At 39.9% G+C, this 11,003-nt stretch overlaps 3 protein-coding genes and 1 non-coding gene across 4 annotated transcripts; all 4 read left to right on the top strand.

Moving 5' to 3' along the window:
- The first annotated feature begins 1,303 nt into the window (after positions 1–1,303).
- Positions 1,304–4,566, top strand: LOC112175752 (rop guanine nucleotide exchange factor 5). Its single transcript, XM_024313491.2, has 7 exons — positions 1,304–1,874; positions 2,063–2,179; positions 2,288–2,442; positions 2,686–2,760; positions 2,848–3,138; positions 3,456–3,818; positions 3,901–4,566. The coding sequence occupies exons 1-7, from the start codon at positions 1,562–1,564 to the stop codon at positions 4,393–4,395; spliced, it is 1,809 nt and encodes a 602-aa protein (XP_024169259.1). The 5' UTR covers positions 1,304–1,561; the 3' UTR covers positions 4,396–4,566.
- A 316-nt stretch (positions 4,567–4,882) lies between these two features.
- On the top strand, positions 4,883–4,954 carry TRNAD-GUC. Its single transcript has one exon. It is a non-coding gene; the product is annotated as a tRNA-Asp (tRNA).
- On the top strand, positions 4,898–5,859 carry LOC112181640. Its single transcript, XM_024320015.2, has one exon. It carries the CDS (start codon positions 5,180–5,182, stop codon positions 5,708–5,710), a length of 531 nt encoding a protein of 176 aa, XP_024175783.1. The 5' UTR covers positions 4,898–5,179; the 3' UTR covers positions 5,711–5,859.
- Positions 5,860–6,635: 776 nt separating this feature from the next.
- On the top strand, positions 6,636–7,284 carry LOC112179481 (non-specific lipid-transfer protein). Its single transcript, XM_024317902.2, has 2 exons — positions 6,636–7,004; positions 7,110–7,284. The coding sequence occupies exons 1-2, from the start codon at positions 6,665–6,667 to the stop codon at positions 7,124–7,126; spliced, it is 357 nt and encodes a 118-aa protein (XP_024173670.1). The 5' UTR covers positions 6,636–6,664; the 3' UTR covers positions 7,127–7,284.
- Positions 7,285–11,003: the final 3,719 nt, after the last annotated feature.

The following is an 11,003-nucleotide window of genomic DNA, read 5'->3' as shown; positions in this document are numbered from 1 at the left end:
TCAACCTAAAATAAAAGAGGAATTCTATGAACATTCCACTAATGACTAACCTTTTATAACCCTAGTTTAGAGGACTTGAGTAAACCAATCAAATGCAGCTCCAAATCTTAAATGTGAATGATTTTACTCATCTATGCCTAAGGCACCCACACCAAGATGATTTAGAGCTCAATAACCAACTGTTCCCAGATGTAAAAGTCCACGATTTTCAACTCGTTATTTGATAAGTATTCTCTAAGTATTTGAAGTATATATTTTAAAAATTCATGATCTTCAATCGTACCCGATCCAAATTCTAACGTTTAAACTTAAAATTTCTTTATGCCACAACAACACCAAAGTCCAAACAACACTAAAGCTCAATAAATTTTGTGCACTTTTTAATTTGTAGGTTTTTTTTTTTTCACTTTTCACTAAAATTCAAGCAAAAAGGTCCAAAAGGAAATTTAGGAGGTGAATAGAATAAGGTAAAAGAGTCATTCTCCGAGGTGCTTTCTGTAGATGATGGACCATTTCGTCCCACATGAAACAGAACCTACACCACCCCTTAAAGTTTAAACGGCTATCGAATCTGGAATCACATTCAAATTTTGCAACGGAAACCCAGATTACCAAAATAGCCCTCCATCTGTTTTCACCCAAATATAGCCTTGTATAATTGCTCCAAATCCCTCACCAAATTACATCTTCTGGTTCACATTCTTCATAAAAGGTCTTAACTATGGGCATCACTATTTCTAGCCATTAAAAGAAATCCAGAAACTTAAATAGCAATTAAATTTGCCTTCTGGCTTAGTGAATTAGTCTATGGTTGCTACCTATAATATATGGTTCTCATAAATTATAATCACTACGCCAATGAAAGCAAAAATCCAGAGATTAAATACAGTTCAGGATTTGGTATTCGGGTACCAAATGACATGCCACTTTCGGAATGATTTGATTTTTGGAGGTTGGTTTTGAATTATTTTGGTCATTAATCAGAATAAGTTTCATTCATAAAAGAAAAGTAACAGATTAAAAATGGCAGGCTACCTTCAATGTGTAAAACCCCACTGGTTTTTTTTTTTTGAAGCGTAAAACCCCCCACTGGTTTTTTAAAACATGATGATAAGCAACAAGTATCTCAAATCCAAACCTAACCCACCTGTTCCTTTCAATTCATACAATTTAAGGGGTAGTCTTGTAATTACAATTGACAAATCCGTACTCTCTCTTCTACAATGGTCCAATAGTTTATTAATTTTTTGAACGTATTCTCTACTCAGAGGGTGAGAGAGAGAGAGAGAGAGAGATAAAAAGAAAAGAGACGTTGGGCAATGGCATGTGGCATTTTGACAGTTACCTTCATCAAAACTCAAATTTTTCCAAGAAAGGAGTGAGTACAAAGTCATATGGTACAGTTTCTCCTATCTAACACCACCACACGTTCACGTACTACAGATTTTAAAAACCCATCTCACAAATCCCTTGAGAGTTTCAAATGCAACTGAGCTAAAACACACTGGCTCAACTCTTCTGCATTCCCTGTGTTGTTCAAGCTTATTCTGAGGTTGAAAAGATGGAAGCTTTATCGAAGAAAAGGGAGAGTTGTGAGAAAAAGAGAAGTAGTGGGTTCAAGTCTTCTGCTGGGACCGAGTCACTGACCGATTCCAGTGCCGAGTCGAGAGAGAGCAGCTCGAGTAGATCGAGCTCAGAGACTTCAAGTGAGGAAGGGAAGAGAAAAGGGCCCAACTCGCCGGCTCTGTTGGGCTGGCCTATAAGGAAAGCTGAATTGTGCAAAACCTCAACTGCTTTAGCTGATTTGGATGAAGCTGAGGAGAAGGAACATGTTGATGATTCAAAGTATAAGGATTTGGCTGCCAAAATTGCAGGTTGGATTCTGTTTTCATGACTTGTGCTTAATTGGGTTGCTATAGGATTGTGAAAGTTTGAAACTTTAGTATGTTTGAAACTATTTCCTTTGTTGTAGGATTTTTTGTGATTATTATCTGTTTTTGGATTTGGAAACTATGCCTATTTGTGCTTTTTTGTAATTGTTTTTGGGTGTTTGTAAATTCAGAGATGGATATGATGAAAGAGAGATTTTCAAAATTGTTGCTTGGTGAAGACATGTCAGGGTCTGGTAAAGGGGTTTGCACAGCCATGGCTATTTCAAATGCCATTACCAATCTTTGTGGTATGTTCATTTTCCCAGATTCTTGAAATTTGAAATTCAGTATAATCCATTATCAATCTTTATTTTATTTTATTTTTTTCATTGATTCAAATTTTGTTCAATACGAAGCTACCATTTTTGGGCAACTGTGGAGATTGGAACCCTTGCCTTCTGAAAAGAAATCGATGTGGAAACGAGAGATGGAATGGCTAATTTGCGTTAGTGATCATATTGTGGAATTGATACCCTCTTGGCAAACATTTCCTGATGGAAAAAAGCTAGAGGTAAATTCTTGTTATACAGTCCTAATTCTGCTCTGAATTTTGCAGTCTTAATTCTGCTCTGAATTTTGCTTAATCTGTGTCCTTTTTATTAGCAAAGATAGGAAAGTAATTACATTTAAACTTGAATAACTTAATGTGTGACATGTGTTCTATGAGCCTAATTCTGCAGCTGTTTTTCTTTAAAAGGCCACCATCAAACCTCAACATAATATTTATTGTTTTTATTGCTGGTGTATTCTGTAGGTCATGACTTGCACGCCCAGATCAGATATCTTTATGAATCTCCCAGCACTGCGCAAGCTAGACAATATGCTTCTTGTGAGTCCTAACCTTGATTATTTCATTATGTTCTGTTTTCAATTTTACGAACTTTCTGAGTTAACCTGCCCTTTTTTCCTTATCTAGGATATAATAGATAGTTTCGCCAATACGGAGTTCTGGTATGTTGATCAAGGAGTTATAGCTCCAGAAGCCGATGGCTCAGCCTCTTTTCGCAAAACAGTCCAGCGGCAAGAGGAGAAGTGGTGGCTACCTGTACCACGTGTAGCATCTGATGGTCTCAGTGAAAGTGCAAGAAAGCAGCTGCATCACACAAGGGAATGCACAAATCAGATACTAAAAGCTGCAATGGCTATCAATAGCCTTGCTTTAGCAGACATGGAAGTTCCAGAATCGTACTTGGAAACTCTTCCTAAGGTTTGAAAACCAACACTTTTTAGATTTGCCAAACCTTTTGTTTCTTTATATGCTTTAACTTTCAAGAAGTGAATGCACAACATGCACTTGATTTCAATACTAGTAGTCTTTTTGAACTTAAGTAGAAGTTACAAAATTGTTCGTAATAACTTTTAAAGGTGATACTGTCATACTGATATATAGAAATTAGTTTAGGAGTTACTGTGTGCTGCTCTTCACAGCTATAAGATTACAAATGATAGAAAATTTTTCATGATGTTTTCTGGATCTTTGGAAAGGATGATCTGACATTGAGTTTTGGCATGATATGTGATCAGAATGGGAGGGCCTGCCTTGGGGATATAATCTACCGATATATTACATCAGATAAATTCTCGCCAGAGTTTCTGCTTGATTGCCTTGACCTGTCCAGTGAACATGTTGCTCTTGAGATTGCAAACCGTGTTGAAGCCTCAATATTTGTTTGGCGTCGAAGAGGTCACGGTAACTCAAAATCCCAAACTATTCCAAACCGCTCCACTACAAAGTCATCATGGGAAATGGTCAAGGACCTAGTGATTGATGTGGATAAGAGAGCTTTGCTGGCAGAAAGAGCTGAAAGCCTCCTGCTTTCATTGAAGCAGCGTTTCCCTTGTCTTACACAAACTACCTTGGACACCAGCAAGATTCAATACAACAAGGTTAGATAACTTTGAAGTCCTTTTTCCTCTAATTTTGTTTATCTCCTTATAAGCTTGTAATGGTAACATTCAAAACTTTCAGGATGTTGGGAAATCCATTCTTGAGAGCTATTCAAGAGTTCTGGAGAGCCTCGCGTTTAACATTGTGGCTCGCATTGATGACTTGCTGTATGTGGATGACTTGGCTAAACAGACTGATAGAATCTCATCAGTTACTGCAGTCAGTGTGATTTCTCGAAAGAAGGTTCCAGTCACATTTTCGGTGCCTCACTCAAGCACTCCTTTCAGAAGAGCTTCTACAAATCCTAACTTATCCCCTGCACCTTTAATCAGCCCTGCAAGGGGAGAGAGGACTCCTTTTCTCCGCAGCAACAACAACAATAATGTTGACAAGCCTCCTCGTCGCGGCTTTGGAGTTAGAAAAGTCTTGACAAATTATCTTGGTGTCGAGACAAAGCCAAGGATATGTAGCAACACAGTTGAAGGGTCTGTTTCCATACACGGCACAGAAACTTTGGATCGTCAGAAGGACTCTTCCCACCAAAATGGGACCAAATCGCGCCAACTTGACCGCTGAGGCTTTGCCTCCTAAACCAGTCTCTTGAAGTATGTGAGTCAAAGTGTTGGAAACAAATGATAGAACTAGAGATGCAAAGGAAGTTTAAGATAGAAAACCTCTACTACTACCCTCTTGGTGTAACTAAGTATTTATGATTTTAAGTTGGGGGGAATTTAATCTGTTTGTTAAGTCCCTGGTTTGCATTTGAATGTAGCTAAAAGGAGATAGAATAGAGACATCAGATCAGAATGTTTGTTAATTTATGCAGAAGGAATATATTGACAAGAGATTGCTTGTTCAAATGTCTTATTCATTCTCTTTGTAATTCAAGTAACTGATAAAAAACAAAAAAAACAAATTTTGAAAACTTGACTACAATAGAGGCATATGGAACCTAAGCCAAAGTGCAATTTGTGCCCGATATATATATAGTGTGCTATTTTTCAAATAGAAAAAACAAATACAGTGAACAAAGAAAAATATTTAGACCCACTATAACAACAAGGTCGTTGTAGTATAGTGGTAAGTATTCCCGCCTGTCACGCGGGTGACCCGGGTTCGATCCCCGGCAACGGCGCTTTTTTTGTTGTTGTCTTTGCTCATTTTTCCAGAGGGACGACGTCGTTTGGTCGTTTTAATTTTGTTTATATTCTAAGCCATGACGTAGTTTTGGAAATAAAAAACGTTAAAACGTTGTCTGGTGGCCACTTTCCCCCACTCAGCTGATTCCAACAATCACACTGAGAAGTCCCAGAAATTTCGCAGTCTGCAAAAGTTTACCAATATTCCCATCTTTCCCAAAATGCCCTCGGTCGGAACCGCCATCCACATGACGGCCCTTGACGGCATCGTGACGGTGAACTCCCTCTTCACCCTCGCCGTCTTCATCGGCCTTTCATCGGACCCCAGAGACCCCTCGAACACCCTCATCGAGCAAGAAGACTCCGCCTACTGCACCCCCGGCCCCTCCGTCGTCGAGGACCTCGTGGCCTTCCACGTGTACTCCTTCTCCTCCTTCCTCTTCTCCAGCCTCGTCGCCCTCGCCCTCAAGCAGGGGATCCGCCTCACCCGGACCCCCTCCTACCACCCCGCCGAGATTCTCGCCCGCGTCAACAGCACCCTCCTCCGCGCCGGGATGCTCGTCTCCGCTGTCGGCTCCGTCTCCGGCTGCGTCTTCCTCATGCTCGCCTTGGTCAACGTCGTCCAGATCAAGCTCGGCACTCCCGCCTGCGGGAGCTACCACACTCTCGCCGCCGTCGTTCCTCTCGTCATCTTCGTCCCCGTGGGCCTCGTCATCTACGTCGTCACTGTTCTCTATGCTTTCACTCGATGAGGAAATTGAATTTTGGTTTTCGTTTGTTCATGGTTTTGTTGACTAATTAAGTTAGATATGTGAGTGGTGTATCAATGAAGATTTGATTTTTATTTTGATTTTGATTGTAACTGTAGGAATTAATGGAATGTTAGGATGAGTGGTACGTACTATTCGTCGACATGAAGTGATGATATTTTTTTGCGATTACTCGATTATTGTTAGTTCAATACAATGCACTAATGTAACGGCTCCCGACTATTGAACTCGAGCACGATAGAACACCCCCAGATTGGACACTGATGCAATAGCATCAGTATCTGAAATGGCCCACCAGCACTGTCTTATATGAGCGGAGTGGGATTGGTCATTGGTGTCATCATAGTGCAAATGTTGGTTCATAAAATTTAAAGATTGGCGGCAGTTCAATACTTAACATCGTAATAAGAATTGAACTTTCGGTTCTTATTCCAGCTCTCAGTAAGTTTCACTTGAGCTATGGCTTCTGGGTTTGGAATATAACGTACTCTAGAGAAACAATTAAATGCTGAGGTAGGAGGTAATTGAGTAAGAGTGATTTCAGCTATAGCTATTGGGTTTATACTCCAGATCGAGAAACAATATTGAAGTAGTAGGTAGCTGGGGAGATGTTTGAAATGGGTTTCTGCTATGCTATCTGCTGCTCCTTAATTTGCCTCTGCTGATAATTATGTGACAAAAAGTAATGGAATGGTGTGGCAAACACTTGAGCCATGGATAATTTTCATTGGCCTAATTTGCCAGGTAATCATAATCCATTGCCTGAAGGAGTAGGTGCTGCCGTGCTGCAATAAAAAAACATACCGCCTTCATAGTGCTACCTCCACTTATATATGTCTGGTGGGTTTATAGTGTAACTGTGTAAGTAACTTTTCAGTTGCTTGTTGTAGTATAAATCAGCAAGTTGGGTTAGTGTTTCTGCATTGCATTGAAGAAATGGAAGCTGCAATGAAGAACATTTGCCTTGTAGCTTTTCTTGTGATTCTGGGTGTCGCTCAGTTCGATGGGGCTAATGGGGCTGGTGAATGTGGAAAATCCAACCCAGACACTGTGGCTTGGAAGCTGGCTCCTTGTGCAGCAGCAGCACAAGATGAGAATGCTGCAGTTTCTTCTAAGTGCTGCAGTCAGGTAAAGAGTATAGGTCAGAACCCAAGCTGCCTCTGTGCCGTGATGCTTTCTAATACTGCTAAGATTTCAGGAGTGAAACCAGAAGTTGCTCTTACTATTCCTAAACGTTGTAACATTCCTGATCGTCCTGTTGGCTACAAGTGTGGAGGTTTGTGGAAAATTTATCGACACTGTTTATCGAGTTCAATCAACTTTTATTGATGCTTTTTACATTCTCATTTGAAATTAACACTCTTTATTCTCTTTTTTGCAGGTTATACATTACCCTGAAGACTGTCCAAGGAGTGCTGGAAATTGTATCGCACTATTTCTGTAACTACTTCATGTAGCTTTTTACTACGAAATTGTATCGCACTATTTCTGTAACTACTTCATGTAGCTTTTTACTACCTGAAATAATAAATAGTAGTGTTTGTGTTTAAGTTTAACCCTCTTCATAATCTTCATTTTATCATTGTTTAGCATCATTTGTCTTGTTTTCTAACTAATCAGAAACACCCAAAAATAAAACAGAGTTTAGCTACACTTATAGCTTCATTGATGGATGCTTCTCATAAGAGTAATCAAATAATCAAGAATGATTTGCTAATCAATCACATGATTTCAAAGCACTCAGACATGGTTTTGGTAGTCATAAAATCTGCAGCACATGTTTATGGCATCTCAATACAGAGTGATTTGTAAATTACTACGCCATACGAAGCAATTGCTTGTCTTAGTTCTCCATCTTTGATTATCAACGAGGTCGCATAGAATGTTCCAACCAAATCTATAGTTAAAAGTACCAAATGAATGATAAGAACTTCCATCAGCCAGAGAACAAATGTCACCATCAGGTTTATAATCTGTAGTTTGGCATCTCTTTTGCTTCTTAGGTTAAAGTGTTAAACTCCTATTCTGAAGATTTATGGCCGGGCAGAAGATTTATGGCCAGTTCATTCTAATTTCTACAATAAGTGAGATCATGGTCTCATGCATGGAATTTAAACCTCAAGAACAAGGTCGTTCCATATATTGAGTATGTAAGGTCAAAGCAAATACAGAAGAGACCATATAGTACATTCGATCAACCCACAAATAAGGATTTTATTTTTTTATTTATTTTTTTAAAATAGAATCACAAATGAGGTTCGATTTGGAAGGGATTAAGGGAAAGTTATCCTCATTTTTTTGCAGCCATAAAGTTGTCAATTTGAATAAAAAGAATCTGTTCTTTACCCAAATTGTCAAGATGCACTACGACTCTGGTAAAGCCAATACTCTTGTCTCACTATCAGTAATGCTAAACCCAGCATAAAAGCACAAGCTAGGCCATCATAAAGTTTTATAACAGAATGCGAAAATGAATGCTCCAATTAAGCAGGTTTTCTGTTTAGCCTTTCTTCTTGTGAGCATTGCCTGTTTGGTGGTATTGAAAGTCATGGCGCAGGAGAATGTGGTAACATTAGCACACAGAGAGCTGGTTGGAAGTTTGATCCATGCATTGCAGCAAGTAAAGACCGGAACGTGAAGGTTTCGGTTAAGCGCTGCATTGAGGTGAAAAATTTGATCAGAAAACCGAGTTGCCTCTGTGCCACTACGTACTGCTCTTTCTATTAATGATTTAATGCAAAGCAAACGGAGCGAAATTGCACCAACTTTTCCAAGATGTTGCAACATTCCGAACCGTATCGATCGTACGGAGGTCTGCATATAATGTGATCACCATTTTATTTCTTAAAAATGCTTGTAATAAAGCTGATTTTGACTTCTGGGTTGCAGGTCATACAATGCCTTGAAGGGTAATTGAAGAAATTAAGAGCAAGTGTGAGGATGCATGCATATCACTGAGTTGGAGTTTCGCTTTAGTTTCCATCACTTCCATGTTGCTAGTTCATATATATCATCTAGCAAGAAACCAAGATATTGGGTCAACTGAAAGATATATAGACCAAGTTTATATATTGGTGTAATTTGTGGCTGACATATTTAAGAGAATGCTAAATATGTTTATTTCCACTTAATATATATACGTGATTGGTCTTGATAAACAATTTGATATTAGGGTCCTTGACTCAAAGCCCCAAAATGAGGGAAAATTATCCCACTTACTCCAACAAGAGATTTTTGTTCTCACTTGCCCATTTTAACAGAAAATGACCATTTTGCTCTCAATCCAATTAAAATATTACAACATGCCACTGCGTCCTCTCTCTCTCTCTCCAGCGCGACCCCGTCGCAGTCCCTCTCCGATCACTCTCTCTCTCTCTCTCTCTCTGTGTCCTTGTTCACGCCGGTGTCGATGCCGCACCGGATCTCGTCGGCACTAAGTTGCTAGGGCTGGGTCGATTTTGCCTGCACAGTTCGGATCCTGGTCGGCTCGTCAGCGGCAAGGAAGCGATCTGAAGCTACGTGGTAGCCGGAGTCGAACGAAGAGAAACGCCGGAGTCGGAGGTTTGGTAGGTTCGCGGCGGCCGGAGTCGAGGAGCGACGACGAAGCTGTTTGAAGACGACCTGGTACACGATCTCGGAGTCACAGATTTGAAGCACCGGCGCCTGCTTTTGACTTGGGTGCCCAGCCTGAACTCTAACTCTCCTCCAGAAAGCTCCGGATCTGGACCTTCCTTTGATTCTTTGTCGGAGACGAAGATCAGATCCCTCTGCAATTTTTTTTTTTTTCCGTCTGAGATCGACCATTTCTTCCTTTTTTTTTTTTGGGACATTTTTTTTTAATAAATAACATGGGGCAGGAGGCCTATAATCAAAGAAAAAAAAAGTTTTATTTGGGGGCAATAGACGTCTATTGCCCTCCAATAGACATGCAATAGACGTCTATTGGGGGGTAATAGACGTTTTGAATTGATGTAATCTTTTTTTTTTTCTTTAATCAAAGTTTTGTTTGTCTAAATTTAGGAAAATTAGTTCTCATTCCAGTGACCGAAAGTTCTATTAGGGGGCAACATACATCTACTGGGGGGCAATACATGGCTGATAGTCGTCTATTGGGGGCCAATAGAAGTCTATTAGGGGGCAATAGACTATTGGGGCAATAGATGTCTATTGGGGGGCAATAGATGTCCATTGGGGGCAAAAAAACTTTCTGGTGAGATTTGTAGCAAATTCTGGTGGGCGGCAGCCGGATTCCGGAGAAAGTTGGCCGGAATCCGGCTTCCGGTGACCGGATTCCGGCGAAGTCTCATATGGTTTCTCTCTCTTCCATTTTCTCTATCTCTCTCTCTAAGTAACAAAGGGGTGAGGGGTAAAACAGTATTAAAAAAAATTAAAAACAAAAAAAAAATCTTAATGAGGTATTAGGAAAGACTCCCTTAGAGTGTATTGGGTAAGAGAGAATTAAAAAAACTTAATGGGATAAGTGGGAAAAAAATCCCTAGAAATGGGGTAAATGGACAAAAGCCCTTGATATTATGGATCATGGAAGCCAGAAATTAAATGAGCTAATAATGGATCTAATGCAAATTAGGTAGATGAAGATTTTTTTTTTTGAATAAAGGACGGGTGCGGCTGCCCTCAACCCTTGACGGAGATTTATGTATACAAGAAATGAAAATATTTTCAGTAAGAAATTAATCAATCAATCAGAAAAATGGAATAAGGCTGCAAGTTGCAACAATCAAGAACCTTTTCAACATCTTGGCTTTGTTTGTAATTGTAGGCACGATTTATGGGTTAGTTGATAGGGTTGATGGGCTTGGAAGCGAGTGTGGGAAAGTGAACCCGGAGGTTTTGGTAGAGCAAATGGCGCCGTGTGCAGTAGCAATACAAAGTGAGAAGGTGGAGGTTTCTAAGAAGTGTTGTGCTCTGGTGAAGAAGGAACACACACGGTGCCTCTGTGCCATCGTACTCTCTAAAGTAGCTCAGAGCCGCGGGCTGAAGCCGAAAATTGCGATCACCATCCCTAAACGTTGCAAACAATCTACACTCGAGGGTTACAGGTGCGGAGGTAATCAATGGATTGTTCGTTTATTTTCTATTTTATTTTCTTGAATTTTAATTTCATACGTTAAGTTAGCGTAAATTCTGCAAAATGACGAAGTATTCATAGCACTTTTGAAGATTATGGTGCCAAGCTTCAAAAGCGCAGAAAAGTAGAGAACAATATTAGTAATTAATTATTTATGTAGCATGGTGCATCCCGACCTATGGTTCT

This window comes from Rosa chinensis, chromosome 1, assembly GCF_002994745.2.
Source record: "Rosa chinensis cultivar Old Blush chromosome 1, RchiOBHm-V2, whole genome shotgun sequence".
In the NCBI taxonomy this organism is placed as follows: domain Eukaryota; kingdom Viridiplantae; phylum Streptophyta; class Magnoliopsida; order Rosales; family Rosaceae; genus Rosa; species Rosa chinensis.
Note: the sequence above shows the minus strand (reverse complement) of the source record. Positions and strands in the feature narration are given on the sequence as shown.

Excerpts from the sequence above, each read along its gene's own strand:
- LOC112175752 (XM_024313491.2), top strand. The coding sequence starts at position 1,562 with ATGGAAGCTTTATCGAAGAAAAGGGAGAGTTGTGAGAAAAAGAGAAGT. Across the intron at positions 2,443-2,685 it reads CTGATGGAAAAAAGCTAGAG|GTCATGACTTGCACGCCCAG; the intron begins GTAAATTCTTGT and ends TGTATTCTGTAG. Across the intron at positions 2,761-2,847 it reads AGCTAGACAATATGCTTCTT|GATATAATAGATAGTTTCGC; the intron begins GTGAGTCCTAAC and ends TTCCTTATCTAG.
- LOC112181640 (XM_024320015.2), top strand. The coding sequence starts at position 5,180 with ATGCCCTCGGTCGGAACCGCCATCCACATGACGGCCCTTGACGGCATC.
- LOC112179481 (XM_024317902.2), top strand. The coding sequence starts at position 6,665 with ATGGAAGCTGCAATGAAGAACATTTGCCTTGTAGCTTTTCTTGTGATT.